The 17,467-nt window shown below is 38.9% G+C and overlaps 3 protein-coding genes across 3 annotated transcripts; 2 read left to right on the top strand and 1 right to left on the bottom strand.

The window, feature by feature from the left end:
- The first annotated feature begins 13 nt into the window (after positions 1-13).
- On the top strand, positions 14-2,615 carry LOC103976402 (pentatricopeptide repeat-containing protein At5g39680). Its single transcript, XM_009391593.3, has one exon. The coding sequence runs from the start codon at positions 188-190 to the stop codon at positions 2,255-2,257; it is 2,070 nt and encodes a 689-aa protein (XP_009389868.2). The 5' UTR covers positions 14-187; the 3' UTR covers positions 2,258-2,615.
- Positions 2,616-3,941: 1,326 nt separating this feature from the next.
- On the bottom strand, positions 3,942-5,462 carry LOC135605535 (expansin-A10-like). Its single transcript, XM_065095735.1, has 4 exons — positions 5,414-5,462; positions 5,193-5,329; positions 4,791-5,103; positions 3,942-4,623 (listed from the first exon to the last, which is right to left on the bottom strand). Exons 2-4 carry the CDS (start codon positions 5,323-5,325, stop codon positions 4,317-4,319), a joined length of 753 nt encoding a protein of 250 aa, XP_064951807.1. The 5' UTR covers positions 5,326-5,329; positions 5,414-5,462; the 3' UTR covers positions 3,942-4,316.
- Positions 5,463-14,128: 8,666 nt separating this feature from the next.
- On the top strand, positions 14,129-16,791 carry LOC135604816 (protein BOBBER 2-like). Its single transcript, XM_065094469.1, has 6 exons — positions 14,129-14,516; positions 15,304-15,476; positions 15,603-15,651; positions 15,731-15,897; positions 16,377-16,460; positions 16,563-16,791. Exons 1-6 carry the CDS (start codon positions 14,129-14,131, stop codon positions 16,599-16,601), a joined length of 900 nt encoding a protein of 299 aa, XP_064950541.1. The 3' UTR covers positions 16,602-16,791.
- Positions 16,792-17,467: the final 676 nt, after the last annotated feature.

Here is a 17,467-nt window from a genome sequence, read left to right as displayed (position 1 = left end):
TTGTGCCCATCGCAACACTACTGCAAGCACAGGATTTGAGGCGCCCCCAACCAAAAACATATCCGTCTTCCAGCGGAGAGCAACGGCGAGGTGCCCGGTTTCCGTGCTCCGAGCACTCAATGCCCGGCGCAAGAGACCAAAGTCCACGCCAACCCACCGGCCGTGTGCCAACGGGTTGGCCGTTCTCATGCACACCGTGCCTTCGTCTCAAGCCTCTGTTCCTCGGGAAAGCGACCTCCATATCCTGAAAGTGTCCACGGAGTCTAAGAATCTTGCTTTAGGGAATGCCGTCCATGCCCGCTTGATCAAAACCTCCCAGTTCGACGTTGTGCAATCGAATCATCTACTAGGCTTGTACTGCAAGTGCGATCGGCTGAGTGCTGCCCGTCAACTGTTTGACGAAATGCCTGAGAGAAACGGTGTTTCCTGTAATTTGCTCATGGCAGGTTATTTACATGGTGGATTTCCCACGCAAGCTGTTTCTGTATTCAAACTGATGAGTTTCGGGGAACTGTTGTTTCATCCAAATGAGTACGTCTTCACGACTGCCCTGGCTTCTTGTGCTGATATTTCAGCTCTTAATGAGGGTCGGCAATGTCATGCTTATGTCTTGAAATCTGGACTGGTCTCACATTCGTACGTCAGGAACGCACTGCTTCACATGTATACCAAATGTTTAGATATGGAATCTGCTCTGGGTGTTTTCGGGGGTGGCTCAGATTTTGACCTCTTCGTGTTCAATTCCATGATCAATGGCTTTTTGGATAATGGACAACAGAGTGAAGCTAAGAACATCTTGAGTCGTATGGTGAAGGAGATTGCCCAGTGGGATCACGTCTCATATGTTTCTGTTCTTGGCCTTTGTACTGATTCAAAAGATCCAAAATTTGGGGGCCAAATTCATGGTCAAATTTTGAGAAGAGGAATGGAGTTCAGTGATTTCGTTTGCAGTGCAATTGTAGACATGTATGGAAAATGCAGTGATGTCCAGAATGCTGTGCTTGCTTTTCATGAGCTGCCGGGCAAGAATGTGGTTTCATGGACAGCAGTCATGGCTTCCTGCACTCAAAATGGTCACTTTGAAGAATCCCTCAAGTTATTCATACAGATGGCAGATGATGGTGTTCAGGCCAATGGGTTGACATATGCGGTCGCCCTGAATTCATGTGCAGGTTTGTCGGCTTTAAGAAGTGGTGATGCACTGAATGGCCATGCTGAGAAAACAGGATGTAAGTCTTATCTTAGTGTTGGTAATGCTTTGATTAACATGTATTCTAAAAGTGGTAGCATTGATGACGCAACTAAAGCTTTCACAAGCATGCTTAACCGAGATATTATTTCTTGGAATTCAATTATAAATGCTTATTCCAATTTTGGGTTTGCTAAGGAAGCTTTGGAAACTTTTCATAACATGTTAGCGGAAGAAGAGACACCAACTTGTGTAACTTTTATAGGGGTGCTATCAGCTTGTGCGCATCTTGGACTAGTAGATGAAGGATTCTATTATCTGAATCATTTCATGAGAGAATTAGGAATAGAACCTGGAAAAGAGCACTATACATGCATGGTTGGTCTCCTATGTCGAGCTGGGCGGTTAGATGAGGTTGACAGATTCATGAGAGACACACGCACTGAGTGGGACATTGTGGCATGGAGAACTCTTCTCAGTGCTTGCCAGGTACATGGGAATCATGGTCTTGGTTACAAAGTTGCTGAGCACATACTTCAATTGGATCCCGATGATGTAGGAACATACATTTCATTGTCGAACATGTACTCTAAGGCAAGAAGGTGGGATGGTGTCGTAAAGGTTCGGAAACTTATGAGACAAAGAGACATCAAGAAAGAACCTGGAGTCAGCTGGATACAGATAGGGAATGAGACCCATGTTTTTGTTTCGGAAGATAAGAAGCACCCTTGGATGGAGCAGATTACTGAGAAAGTAGCAGAACTTATAACTGAAATAAAGCTGATTGGCTATGTACCCAATATTGCCTGTGCATCTCATGATGTGGAGGATGAACAGAAGGAAGAATATCTTAGATACCATAGTGAGAAACTAGCTATTGCTTTTGGAGTGATTCGCATGCCACCAGGAGCAGCAATCTACGTCATGAAGAACCTTCGGATGTGTGATGATTGCCATGTTGCCATGAAACTTATTTCAATTGTGACAAACAGAAAATTAGTTGTTAGAGATGCTAATCGCTTCCATTGTTTTGAAAGCGGATGTTGCTCTTGTGATGACTATTGGTGATTCAAGGGGATTGTAGGATAAAAAAAAAACACACACAAGATTAGTGACTGCTTGAAAAGAGAGACTGTCACCATCAATTTAGTTGGATTGGTGTTCTTTATATTTCAGTCTGTGATTATTGGACCGGAATCGGTTAAAGCTAGACACCAAAGCATCAGGTGGATTACCCTGTATCACTAATCTGTTTTGGAAGTCTAAATTGTAATGTACAAATTAGTACGATATATTCAAACTGTTCCGTTAACTTTAACTTTTAGTATAGCACATTGTGTTTGTACTGAATGGCCATTATGTCTGTACTCAAAACTGAGAATTTCAAATAAAAAGAATTCAGTAAATAAATGTTCTTTCTTTTTGCCTTTTTCTGTATTCAGCAACTTGTGTAATTCATTTGCTATTCCGAAATTAATATGCCAGATGTGGTTATTCCTGATCGTTTCATGTTTGTCTCAGGTGATGTGATTTCATTGTGATTTATTTGTGACTTTGTATAAAGCCTAAGCATTTTCTTCTTGTTTTCAGTGCTAATCAGATTCCATTTTAGTGGAAACATAGGGTTACTGTACATCAGAATTCTTAAATGTAGCTGTTAAATTCTCCTTGAAAGAAAACTTCATAAACTTTCCTCCAATCAGTTTATTGTTGTTCACTTATATAAACTCTTTAGTTGGCATGCTTTTGTGCTCCTTTGTTATGTAAACAAATTTGTTAAACATATGCTCTTTTTAGTGTAAGCAACTTATAGCCTGATTTCTTTTCTGGGGGAAAAAAATAAAGCATGATTTTCCTGAACAGAAATGAACTTACTTTTATTGATTTAGAATTCCAAATAAATTAGAGCTATAAATTGTCAATAATTAACTTTTATAGCTGAGCATATCATGGTAGTCTCATTCTCTTAGCACAGACTTGAACCATTGAATGCACTCAATAGTATGCTGCTCTCTTTGTTGTCCAAGTTCTAAAAATTCAAGAGAATATGGATCAGTCTACCATTTCAGTGAGAAACTTTTATGATATCAAAAATTCTAATCTTATCATTGTCCAATTCTCTAAAAAATCAAGTGAGAGTATAGATCTTTCAAAAGATCTCCCTCATAAGAGCAAACCAAAATAGTTTCAATCATTGGGGTCATGTTTGTTGTGCTATTATATGATGGAGGTAGATATGAGATGAGCATTTGCATTTAATGGATTCTGTCAGTGATCTTAGTAGACTCTGCTTCTTCAGTGTTGCATCAATCTCAAAATAGATCCACTTGTTGATTCATTAAATTAGAAAGCCAGGTTATCCAACTCCCTACTTTTAATTCACTCAACTACCTTGTCACCAACCTGCTTGTTCTCTTAAATCTCTGAGCACTCCATCTGACAGCTATTTGGTCAAATAGCAAAATAATGGTACTTCAGGAAACTACAAATACTCACAGAATGCCCAATCCCTGGCAGTAGTATTAGACTGATGATTCCTTGATGCATGACTTGCCATATTGAACTTTTAAGATACAACCATGCAATGCCAAGAGTAATAGCTTCCTGTTAAGGTTCATTCTCATGGCAATCTAAGCAGATTGTCATATTGAACTTTTAAGATACAACCATGCAATTCCAAGGTTCATTCTCAAGGCAATCTAAGCAGATTGTTAGTCTCAATGCAAAGCTCAGAAGATAATATTATTTCCATTACCAGATAGGAAGTCTCAGTTCATCACTTCCATGCACAAGACTCAATATTACAACAACTCTCAAGCAAACAGCTAATCGAAGTGATTCCTCAGAGGAACTTCATCTTCCAAGCTGATATCAAGGAAACAGGAAAAGGAAATCAGAAACCAAAAAGGAGTTGACCCATCTGCAACTTGGCGGGTGGTCAGAGTCCACCACCGCTGCCAACTTCTTCCCAGAAGGAAAAGAAATCCCCATCCCTTTCTTCTCCTTCAAGCTCAGTCTAAAGCTATATACTGAATAAGTCGAAGAGCCAAAGCAAAATAAGCTCCTCTCACCTAGTGCTGCTATACTGCATGATGCATTAGTACCTCCCTGTGTAAAGGTTGGCAGGTTAAGCAAACTGGCCACCACTGAAGGTTTGGCCAAAAGACCAAGCAAAAGGAGCCACATTGTCCGAGACCACAGAGTAACCATCACTGGTGGTGACCTTGAAGGAGAGGGCCTGGCCATTGAGGTAGGTGTTGCTCTGCCAGTTCTGGCCCCAGTTCCTGGACATGGCCTGCCACCCAGTGCTGGACCCTTTGATGGACACGGCATGCACATCTCCTGCTCCCCCCACGTTGGTGATGAGCACCAGGTTGAAGTAGGAGTGGCCATTGATGGTGAACCTGATTCCCCCTCTTCTCCTGCATGGCACTCTGCAGTCCAAGACGAAGTGAATGACCTCTCAGAACAAAGACAGGGAGAAGGTAGACGATGCGGCCACGGAGGAAAGAAGCAGGACGAACTTATAACAATCGACACATCGGGACAGAACAGTTTACTACGATGTAAGAGGTGCTGCTTATGAATCTGAAACACCAACCTTCTGTAAGCAACCGGCACGATTCCAGCCCTGTACTGAGCAATGTGCAGGAAGACAGGCTGGGAGAGGTCAAAATGCTGCAGAGGAGGGTTGCACCAACCCCCCGCATTGTTGGGGAGGGCGTAGTTGGGTGGGCAGTAGTTGGTGGCGGTCACGACAATGGATCCTGGAAGGCACCACTGTGGATCGTCCACGCATCTGAGCTCGTAGCAAGAGCCGCAGCTGAGGCCATTGTTGAAGAGGGCGGTGCTCAGAGCCGCGGTGTTCGTCCCGTAGCCCTGGCTGTACAGGTTGCCGTAGCCACAAGCCCCACCTGCACGCCAAAGAACTCAGCAGCTCAGTGAGCACACTACTCTCGCATGACAAATCGATATCAGGCTCTTCTTCTACTCTGGAACGCACCCATCGTGCCGGAGGCATCACTTCCTCCATAGAAGGTAGCATGAGCGCCAGACCACCCCCCTCCATAACCATACCCAACTGCAACAGAGAACAGCGAGGGAAAGGCAACCAGAGCAAGACCAAGAAGAGCCATTCTCCTGCAAAGCGAAAAGATATTGTCTACTGTAATCTCCAAGACTAAGGTCATGATCAGTGGAGGATGAGAGAAATAAAAATGATACCTGGAACAGTAAGAGTGTGAGGTGGGAGACAAGAATGATGGAAGAGAAGAAAGATGATCTTTCTTTGAGGAAGGAATGTAGGGAGATGAAGGGGGGCTTAAATAGATGTTTGAAGTGGTAGAATTCATGTTTTCACCTACCTTTTCACTGTTCCGGCAGAATGACTGATGAGGAAGTTGGTGTAGGAATTGAAATCATGTGGTTTTGAAGGTAACTTTTGAGAGGTGAATCACCCAAAGCTCACATAAAGTTAATAAATATGAAGAAAATAAAGGAAAATGGCATTGCTTCAAGCCACATGCATGGAACTTTCAAGTATTCACAAAACCCCACCAAGGGCACTGCCTTCTGTCTCATTCTGTTCACTCTCACAGGAACAGTAGCAACTAAGCTTCTCATCAGATTTGTTGGATCAATCTACAGAAATAACCGACGTTCTTTGATGTGCTGATTCAGAAAAAGAGAAAGAAAGCATCTCGGGGTACTGTTGTTTCTGCTTATGTTGAAGTTAGATCATTATCTATTTCACCAATTTGGCAACCTGCTCTTGACAACAGATGCAGTCAGAAAGATTAACTTCAAGAGTATGAGCAACATAACTATTTGGCAGAGCAGTAAGCACAGAATTAGATTATCTGGCTTTAATGCAAATCCACTCCACTGGTAGGCACCAGATGCTACATCAAGGGAACAATCAGCAGAAAGTCTTGAAGTATTATATCAGGTTCTTGTGTGCACTTGGCAACATATCAACCCTAAGACTGATAGATGTTAGAAGTTTTGGTAGCCATTGCTCCTTCACTAGCACCAACCTATCACCAATGACCTTTAGAAACCTTATACTTCAAAAGGTTTGATACAAATAGCGCGATAAACTGTCGATAACCAACTGACTCACTCTTAATTACTTCAATGATTGTCTTTCTCCAACCACCACTCTTTTTGTGGCACCTTTGCTTGTTCATTTATCCACAGTTGTTTTACTTTCTCCACTACGATCTCAGCTTTAGTAGTTCACCACATATTTGGGACCTTCAACTCTACTCTTTCTAGTACTTGAAGGATTGTTTATCATGATCTGGTATTCAGTAATGAATTCAAGAATTTATACACAACCTCCAGGCAGTGGCTAATACAGCTTTTTGTCAGTAGTACTCTTTTTTCTTCAAGTAAAAGGAGGTGGATCCTCCATGATGTACAGCAATAGCACTCTGCTTCCATCCAAGTTTTGGTTCCCATGATCATGGTTGATACCTTCTTCATTTTTTTCTTTGGCTAAAGGTATCAATGAGACTTCACCCTTTTTGCAATTGAGGAAAAGAATGGATCAAAGTATTCACCCTTTGCAATTTGTAAGATTCAAATAGGAAACAAAGAAAATGAAATGTTTGTATATGTTGTATCTGATCCAATGTTTCAACTTGATCTGGATTGAAATTTGTTGTCATCAATGTCCTGTTACTTTCTCATAAGCTTTTTGGAGGACTTAAAAAGTCTCCAGGGGCATGCTAGAATGAGAGTATCTTTTACTGTCTCTTTAGATATTTAAACTCAAGAAATGCATGTTGCTAGATATCATTTGAGTTGAACTAAGAAGGTTAGTTTGACACTTTGCTAGGTATGGTTAGTCCAAAGCTGAATGCACAGTCCAGCTATTCACCATTTTTGTGTGATCATGTGACCCTCACCAAGAACATCAAGATCAATTACCAGTCAATCGCGGCAAGAAAAATGCCTTCACCAGTTTACCTTTTGCTCTTATGCATTGCACATGCTAGAAGGAGCTTGCACCTAAAAGCACTCTAGATCCATGTGTGCAATTTGTGGGCTTCACTTAATTGATTCTTAATCCTTAAAGAGAAAGCTTCAGCCATATGGCATCATTAGCAAACCCTTTCCCTGAGAGAAGCTAATCAGCAGCTCTTACCATAGTGCATATAAAGCAGAGAATTCTGAGTCACAAGTGTCTGATGAAACCACCAAAGTGCAACACCATTTGATTTCCTTCAAGAGACAAAGAAGGCCATTCATCGACAAAATATTTGTTACACTCTTTAAAGGCCATGATTGATGCTGCATTGACCAGAGAGAAGATCTCCTTTCGAGTAGATTTGGTGGGTGAAACTTTGCCACTTAGCTGCTACATTATGAAATATTTCTGGCTGAAACAGCTACATCATGAAATTGATTTGTTAAGTAGGACTTCCATTCATTTAAAATATGGATTTCTGTAGGTAATCTCTCCTCCTATCTTTCACTAAGGAGGTCTTTTGATTCAAAAGCACTGGGGACAAAGAGATCATGGGGAATAAAGAGAAGGTGCTTGTTACTGCCCCAAGTTCCTCTTTGCTTTCCTCCCCTGAAGACCAAGTTCTTCCTGTTGATGGCCTACAGTTTCCAACTTCTAAGAAGTTGGGTAATTGCTTCTGCATTTGGTGAGCCATGTATCTGCCCACTGTGAAGACCATCTAAGCCTTGGTGGATGGAATTCATGCATGCGGTTCATACATGGTGCCCTGGAGCTTGACAGTTGATGTTATTGTGCCAATCTATGGGACTGCTTCCTGTGTTAGGTTCATATGTTGACTGCTGTTAGAACTTTTTCTTATTGTATAATATCAGTGATCTTCCAATATCATGCTGATGAATTAAGATACTGAGTAACAAAGTAGGATAACATATTTCAGGTGTGGCTTTCATATGGTTCAAAGAGACAAAGGACTTTTGGCAGACATTGATGACAGGGATTCTGTCTTTATCACTTGGGTGGTGCATCATTTCTGAAGGATGATGAAAGCCAAAACTACTTTTCACTATCTTAAATCGAAGGAATGTCAATGCTAGCAGAAAGATATCTCTTTCTTTGCATTTCGATCCAATCTTTCAGAAGTTTGGTCCACAGTAGCTGGAAAAAGAAAAATAATTAGAGAAGAAACCAATTCATCCCTGTTCTTGAGATGCATTTTTTCCCTAGCAATGCAGAAAATGACAGCACCATCACAAACATCCTTTTCCGAGTGCCAAGGAAGCATCATATTCCAGCCAACAAAAAAGTTGGAAGTAATTTGATGCCAATAAATCTTAAGAAAATAAGGTCACACTCCATTGTTGATATGAAAATTGAATGGGTGTTTGCTTTTCAGTTTCATGTTGCAGCACAATCACTAGTGATAAGAGTCTTCAAACAAGCAGAGTCTAATCTGTTCATGTCTTGGAATTGCCAGTCAGGAACAGTGACCAATGCAAATGGAGGAATTGGTGTGTCTCTTTGAGGTAGGCATCACTCTTCATCAACCCACTGTGTCCTGCCATAGTAAGCAACAAAACTTTGTAAAAGGAGAGGAGGAGAGTTAAGGTTCTGCAAGCATATCTAACTATAGCCTCGCCTTCCAAGTAGCCTCTGAAGAGAATCAATGTCAACCATTTGAACACTTGTAAGCTGTTGGCACCAGTGAGTTTGGCCTCCAAAGCATTTAAGATCATGTCTTTTTTGGTTCCTTTTGACCATGAGAAAAGGATGAGGTCATAGTCCACAAAGCAAGTTGACCATTAGATACATCATGAAAGCTTGGTTTGGTCTAGTTTCTCAGAGCCATTCTCTTGATGCCTGGAAGGCTTGCCATGAGCTATCTTTCCATTCTGAGGGCTGCAATTCACATGTGGTGCAGATATCTGCTTGGATTCTGAGGTAGGTCAAGATATCACCACTGTCACACAAGAAACAACAAGGACTGATATCAAAGGCATGCACAAACATGATGGTGGAGGTGGAACAAACACTCTCCTTTCACTTTGATTTCAGATTGTTTTCATGCAAACCATGCCAAACCTTTTCATGTCGACATGAACCAGACAAACAGCATGGCTTACTGTTCTGTGCACAAGAACTGTACATCTTTGTAAACCTGATCTAACACCTCAATTAATTAGCTATTCAACAATATATATATATAGCTAACAGACGCATCGAATATAAGAATGATGCTTTGGGCCTAGTGATACGTAGATTGCGTTAAACTCATTGGATGTTTTTTTTTTTTCATCTTGGGTAAATATACCATGTACAAAAGAGATATTGGTCGTGTCAAGCGTTTTGAAAGGAACGTATCGTATCGTATTCAAATAGATTTTTTTTTTTTTTTATCCTGGACGAACGTATCGTATCGAAGGGAACATGTTGGTCGGTTGTTGTCCTATTAAGTCTGACCTTCTCAGAAGGGTAAATGGGATTTCTTATTTGATAGAAACACCAGCTTACTGAGATTAATTTGGTATTATTTGGAGATTTGGATGGACATCAATTGTGGTACGCCACCACGAGTTGCTGTGAACACTAGCATTTGCTCGTTGGATGGCAAAGGCAGCCCATAGCGGGCTTAAGCACGAGAACAAGTCATAGCACTGTTATGCATGGGTCTCGTCCTGCATGTACGCAGGTTCGACATGGTAAAATTTAGCATAGTCTGCACTTTGTGCGATAGATATTCTTGCATGATGAGCTCGTAATGTTTGTGATATTATGACGTGTGATGTGGTAGGATGAGAGCGATAGCGCTAGTACTCGTAGAGCAGTTTCTTTTGGTGCTTTCGAGATCGACACCTAAGGGATTAGTAGGTCGTCAAGCAAGATAATTCTCTATTTTTCCATTCAGGATAAAAGAGATGTGTTGATGAAAGATATCATCGAGAGTGTGGCATGATTTCTTTCCATTAATTATTAAGAGAGTTGAGTTATTATGATGCCTACGAGAACTATTGAGAGAGCACAACTCTAGTGTCTAGATTTAACGCTATTGATGATGTATGCATATCATGATACATGATCGTATGTGTATGATGATATTATTTTGTATTGCTATGTGATATATGTTAAATCAAAATTTTGGTTATCCAACTCGGATGAGATTTCAGAGTCAATCGAGATCTACTTTTAAGTTTATCTTAAAGTATAGTAATGTCATAAGTGAGTAGAAAGTCTAAGTCAGAGACTTACGAAACTAGGTAGGCGATCTACTCGACAAGATCCAATAGATGCTTAAGTCAATTTAAGTTGAACATATTGAATCTATCAAACATAACTTATATTAACAAAGAGTCAGGTGTTTGATAACATACACGGGGCCCTTTTATAATATGAATGTTGAGTTTGTGATCGTAGTTAATGTTAGAAACAGTTATATGTACTATCAAATCATACATGTACTATTAAATCTGTAAAATATAAGATAATAATTCATTGAGTTAGTATTCCATTAATATTACACGATCGATTGCATGGAGCTAAAGACCCTCTTCTTGGGGGTGCAACATTGTCAACCTCGTAGGCTCCAACACTAAATGATATATTGGTCGAATGGGTTTGAGATATTGGTTAGTTGGAAATGATGCGTCGACTAAGTGAATTTGATGTGCCAATTAGGTTTTTGGCTAGATGAAGATGAGGTGTCGGTAGCCATCCATATATTATAATCCTCATATCAATATTCTTCGTTGGTTGACTGATATTTTTCTTATTCCCTTTGGATACTCTTTTCGTAATGATATTTATTTATCTAGCATATTGTTATTAGCAATCTTTGAATTTTTTTGTTTTTTTTGCCTTTCTCTACTAGACATTTGTGATCATTATATTTTCTTTTCATATTACAAAGCAGATTTATCGAAGGATTATTTTGGTTAATCTCGGATGTTGGTTGGAGTTATTTGGATGGCAAGGATGTCAACTAGTTGATCATTTATTGTAATGTATATTTTTTTTTAGGATTATGTATTAAAAATAATATTCAACTCTTTAAGATGGATTTTTGAAGGAGTGGTTTATACACGATATAATTTACTCGGCCATCCGGTCAATTAGAAATATGACCGAGTTGAAGATGTCTTGTGGTTGACCTTCGGATATGATCTTTTTAAAAGACACGCAAAGTTATCAATCTTGAGATAATGACCGACATGAGCATATAAATGAAGACACTACGATCATCTTAAGAATGCAAATATCTATGATTGACTTAAATACACACCCTTCTTGATGAGACAATAAAGCCATAAGTCAAACCATTGTCGGCTTGTGCTAAATTGTGTAGTAGTTCATAATAATTAAATTGGGATTCGATCGACGTAAGGATGTGACCCTTTTGAAGATGCGACTAGCTTTAGTCACGAGCGGAGAAAGCAATCAACTCATAGATGAATGAATGACAATTGTCGTTTCGATTTCTCAATATAATGGGGGTAAATTTTAGAAAGGTCTTTTTGTCTTTGTGTTGCTTGTCGATGTTGTCTTTTGTTTTTTTCTTTCTCCCATGAGAGATTACTAAAGAAATTTGGATGACTTTGGACCAATAATAAGGTATTGGATATGCATGAATGGATGTGGATCAATTAATCAATTAAATCTCGTTATTCAATTTCGTTATGTAATCATCGTCACTTTGTTGAATGATCGACAATTTTGTTATCGACAAAGTGGAGCTAAAACTATGTCATAAATTATTAAAATGATACAATCGAGATAATAGTTTGATGATCATTCCGTAGTGTTTTCTCGTAGAGGTGTTAGAAAAATCAAATATATTGTTGGGTCCAGTCGACTTCGACAATTGAGCCCATTAAGTCCAAATCAGCAAATGAAAGAAATTAAAAATATAAGAAAGAAGACGAGGAAAATAGATCAATGCAACGTATAGAGAAAAGAGGAGAGAGAAAGTAAGGTTTCTGAGTTTTCTGTTTGACGATCGGTGGTCAAACATTGTCAGTTTTACTCCAAATTTTATGTGGAGAATCCTTGCAGCAAACTCTACAATCCTAACGGTGTTGATCTGCAGTTTACCCTCTATAAGGTACTTTCCTATGATATCCATTTTGTGAGACCTAGAATTCTCTTGGGAGGAGATCCACGTATATGATGAAGATAAGCTATTCCTGAGCCAAGATCTATGTTCTTGATGTTATTCTAATCCTCTAGTTATTCTAGAGAAGACCTACTGTAAACGTGTTATCAGTATTATTGATAGTGGAAGTTTGAGGTGGACTACGGTCCCGTGGTTTTTCCCACATTGGATTTTCCACGTTAAAAAGATTTGATCTCACTATGTGATTGATTTTTGCTCTATTGTTTATATTGTGCTGGTTGATATTTTCATTTGGATATCAAGTTGGTATTTTGATGAGGAACCTATTTTGATACACAAAGAGGGAAAGAATTATTCCGCTTTAACATATTTCTTCCCAACATATATTAGAGCATTAGAGACGGTGTATATGATCATTGGATTAATGCTTCTATCACGTCATTCGGATTGTATAAATGTAAACCGGATGAAAGGAATTCTATCTAAATTTGTTTAGTAGAAGGAGAATAGTTTTAAAGATCAATTAGAACGAACTTTTATTTTAAGTTAGGTCACGCACTTCATATCGATCGTCAAGATGCATATCCAATTTTTACCATTGCAAGTAAAAAATAGGACTCCTCTTATCGTTTGAATATGCCTCAGCAAGAGTAAATGATTGTCTTCTTAGGAGGAGGATATTATGACGTTTAATGAAGTAATTATAATATTAAGTCGATCGTTAAAATGATGAGAGTGAATGCATGGCCCATAATTAGTTCCAACTAAGGAATTGATCAAACTCCACACCAATTGATCCAAAATAATGATCATATCATCGATATATATTTTAAATAAATTTTGAAAGTTTTAAATTAGAAATTTTAATTTAACTATTTTAACTTAGATATTGTAATTTTTATTATTAGTCATGTGGCATGATTGATCATAAGGAAAGGTGCATTTCCGAATTTATATACGAGACAAAGGAGAATATTAATAGATGTGAGAAGATTTTATACCATATCAGAAATTAAATATATTTATTTCTTATCAAGATTTTTAAGAATTAAGAAACAAATAATGATAATTTAGATGTGTACCATATATCATTTTTCAAATTAAGAAAATGATAAATCGGATTAGAGTTGCGTTATATAAATCTAACCACTAGGGTTTGAGGAGTGTACCATATTTGGCTTTTTTTCAAGTAAGAAAATGAGAAAAAAGGGTTACAACTATGTTATATAAATTTATTCAGTTAATCATTTCTAATTAATAACTATTTATAGCTTTTTTACTAATTAATTTAATATTCAAATGGTTTCTTATAAGCTTTTCACATGAATACGGGGAGAAAATAGGTGGTCAATTTTGTAAGGACTATTAAATCCTTCTGGAATGGTAATTTCGCTAAATCATTACTTCCTCTTTTCTTTCCTCACAAAATTCATATATTTTTTAAATTAATAAATATAAAGTATATATATATATATACTAATATCCCTAAATCATATCATAATTTCCCATATATATATATATATATATATATAGAGAGAGAGAGAGAGAGAGAGAGAGAGAGAGAGAGAGAGACTTTTGGGTGCCCAAATAATAAATAAATGTACCTGCACAAGTGATGAGAATCCGACCCGTTTTGGGTCGCAAATGTAGGCAAACGTGGAGACATCCGTGAAGACCTTTTGGTTTCCCATTGATGGGACGGTGGGACCCGCTTGTGGGCCGCATGTCTCAGCAAGTCATAAGACGAGCAGGGAAGTTGGGTAAGAAATTACTCAATTCGGATCCGCATCGTGGGATCCGATTAAGCTTTCGCGGGATTTCTTCTCAGCCTCTATAAAACCCTCCCACGCTCGAGCCATCCATGTCCCTCGTGCTCCTCTCGCTCTGCTGCCTCCTTACGCCCGGTCCCATTGCCATGGCCGTCATCTCAGATATCGAAGAAGATACCCGACCGCAGGCGTCCTCGTCTTCTTGGGGCGATGCCGACGATGAGGCCTTGGCCTCGGTGCTCGCCAAGCGGGGGCCGATGCCCTTGCTCGAGGCCGCGATCGACCTCGTCAGGCGGCGGACAGAGTTCTTCAAGGACGAGGCCGCCGTGGGCGAGGTCGTGAAGGCGGTGACCGCTGCCAAGGAGAAGTTCGACGCAGAGGAAAGGCTGAAGAAGAGGGCCGCGGACGAGGCCCAGAAGAATCGTCTTCAGGAAGAGGTGGCTGCGGCAGCCAACGCTGAGGAGAAGAAGAATTTGCGAAGTAAGCTCGCATCTTTCTTTTTGAGATCCTTAATTCTTTCTTTCTCGTATGGTATATATATAACACACCAAACTTGGCTAATTTAGACTAAAAAGGTTAAAGATTAACTGGACGAGACTTGTGTGGAGATGCAAAATTAGATTTTTAGTAGGGTTCCTTGATTTTTCGTACACTCTTGGCCCTTTTTTGTGTTTGCTCATTTGATTTTATGGTGATGCCACGGAGCAAACTCTTAGTATACGGCACGGAGGCATTGTGCTAAAGAAAAAGGTGCCTTATAATTGCTAAAGGTGTTTGTATTCAGGTCGTGCTTGACACGAGCAAAGATAGATGGACAAGTGATAGCACTGTGAATGATGCATTCTATTTGAATGATTTCACAACCACTTGATTATTAATAGGAAAAAAAACACATTAATTGAATTTTCTCAATTTTCTGCAATTTTCTCACTCAGTCAATCCGCTTCCTTCACCGACAATTTCAGTTGGTAGCAATTTGGGCGAATTCATAAGTAGGTGCAAAAAAGTTTGTAACTTATATATGTTCTTGGTGTCATCAGAAATTGTATGACTTCTTAGGAAATGTTTTCCTTCAGATGGAATCATAGTGTTAATGTCAGGACTTACAGGGAAAAGCTATCTTGTTTAAGGTCTGCAATTCGAACCTGGAAAACTTTGAGATAAAAGTTTTCATGTATTATTTTTTGATTCTTGAAGCCTTTGACTGCTATTTATATGCTTTTAAGCTTTCATCCATGAAGAACCATAACTGTACTTTGTTCTGCAGAGCCAAACTCTGGAAATGGTCTGGACTTTGATAACTACTCCTGGACTCAAACGCTTCAAGAAGTGACTGTCAATATTCCAGTCCCTCAGGGAACAAGATCAAGGTTTGTTACTTGTGAGATAAAGAAGACCCATCTGAAGGTCGGGTTAAAGGGACAACCTCTGATTATTGATGTAAGTCTCTAAATAGTGCATAAGATACGTGACAAATTTTTGTATAACTCTGCATCGAGAAGATTTTATTGACAGAAGCTCTTTTTCTTCTTGTATTTTACATGTTCTATGTCATAATTCTTCCAGGGTGATTTTTACCAATCAGTGAAGACAGAAGATTGCTTCTGGAGCATAGGTATGTTTATGCAACTGCATCTGGTGCTTATGTATTCGAGTGTTCTTATGATTTATAAGTATTTGATGTTGTCGTACAGAGGATGGAAATTTCATTTCTGTACTTCTGACCAAGCAAAATAAGACGAACTGGTGGAATTGCATGGTACAGGGTGAGCCTGAAATTGATTTACAGAAAGTACAACCTGAGAGTAGCAAGTTGTCTGACCTGGATTCTGAAACTCGGCAGGTCGTAGAGAAAATGATGGTAAGTCTTTCTCGTTCAACGATAAAATCGACTTATCTGTGAATATTATCCTGATTTATGGAGGATTGTTTTCCTTGATTTAATTGTGTTTTTGTCTGGGCCTCATCGTCGAAAATCCTGTGTATTGCGTTCGGACACCAAATCACTTGTGTTTTTTCAATGCTTGGAATTACTTGTGCCACTGCCTGCCTAATGTCCCTTTGATGAGTGGAACCTTGGTCATGCTATGAGTCATCGGTATCGTAACTTTGGAATGTCTCAATTTTTGCATAAGTTTGTAAAAATTCAATTTGTTGGGATCTATAGGGTACCTATTGCAGTGGTTAAATTCATCACTGATACATGCAGTAAATAGTTATCTTCTTTGTTGAACTATGCAAGAAGTTCATATCACTTAAGTATCTGTACTACGATTTTATCTTCTTGTACTGTTCTAGCATGACTCTAATTTTTCTGATCTTTACCTTTTTCTTTTGAAGTTTGACCAGCGACAGAAAGCCAGGGGTCTTCCAACAAGTGATGAGATTCAGAAGCAAGACATGCTCAAGCAGTTTATGGCCCAGGTGAACAGGCATCTCTGTTCTCTTGACACTTCTCCTGTCCACTTTTTGTCTACCTGCTTGCCTTGAATCTCATCGAGATTTTGATCGTTTTTGCTTGTGCAGCACCCAGGGGTGGACTTTTCAAAGACAAAGCTAGTCTAAGATTTCACTCCCACTCATGTCTTTGGCTTGCAAACAAGTGTGCTAAGCAACAATTGTCTTTTGATCTCCAAGCTCACAAGATACCTGATAATGGAATTTACAACATCGTGATATTATGTAACACTTCAGAGCAGACTCGACAGTTTTGGTTGAAGATCCTCTTTTGTACCCCTTTTCTGTTCTTAGTGTTCTTTTCTGTAGTTGAATGACTAAATCTCTATAAAACTGGAGAAAACTTTCATTTGTAGCTTTAAAACCTACATATATGTTTTAGATTTGTGGGTGTTTTGAGCCTTGTTGTGTTGCCCGGAGTGATACTTGGTCATTTATACCATCTGTTGCGAAGTTGTTTGGGCTTGCCGCCGATTGCAGGCAGGTTTTGTTTTGCGAAGCAGGTCAACTTGAAACTTATTTCAGCTCATTGTCATACAAAAAAACACATAAAGGTCTGGATTTTATCCCTAAAGCATGTTACATATTTCATTTATGGAGAGATAAATATGATTTATGAAACATAATTAGTATAAAATATAAAATGCCTACGAATGATACGACCAAAGAAAAACAATTTTAAATAAAAATGAGGAGAAGATTGTTTTTTAGGGATCAAAAACATGATAAAGAAATATATAGATGAAAACAATTTGGTCCTTGTCTTAGAATTGGATCTAATATGAAATCTTAATGGGTTCTGTCAGATTTGATTTAGGTTTTGAGAATGGACTCATATCTTGAAAGAAAATTTATCTTATGAGCTGGATTGTGATCTTTCTAATAAAACATACCAACTCTTAGAGAGGGGTGCATCAAATGTCAGCATTGGTTGCTGCATCAAACATTCCAAATATTTCTCACAATATTTCTTG

Source organism: Musa acuminata, chromosome BXJ2-2 (genome assembly GCF_036884655.1).
Source record: "Musa acuminata AAA Group cultivar baxijiao chromosome BXJ2-2, Cavendish_Baxijiao_AAA, whole genome shotgun sequence".
NCBI lineage: Eukaryota > Viridiplantae > Streptophyta > Magnoliopsida > Zingiberales > Musaceae > Musa > Musa acuminata.
The sequence above is the reverse complement of the archived record's forward strand: the minus strand, read 5'-3'. Positions and strand labels throughout refer to the sequence as shown.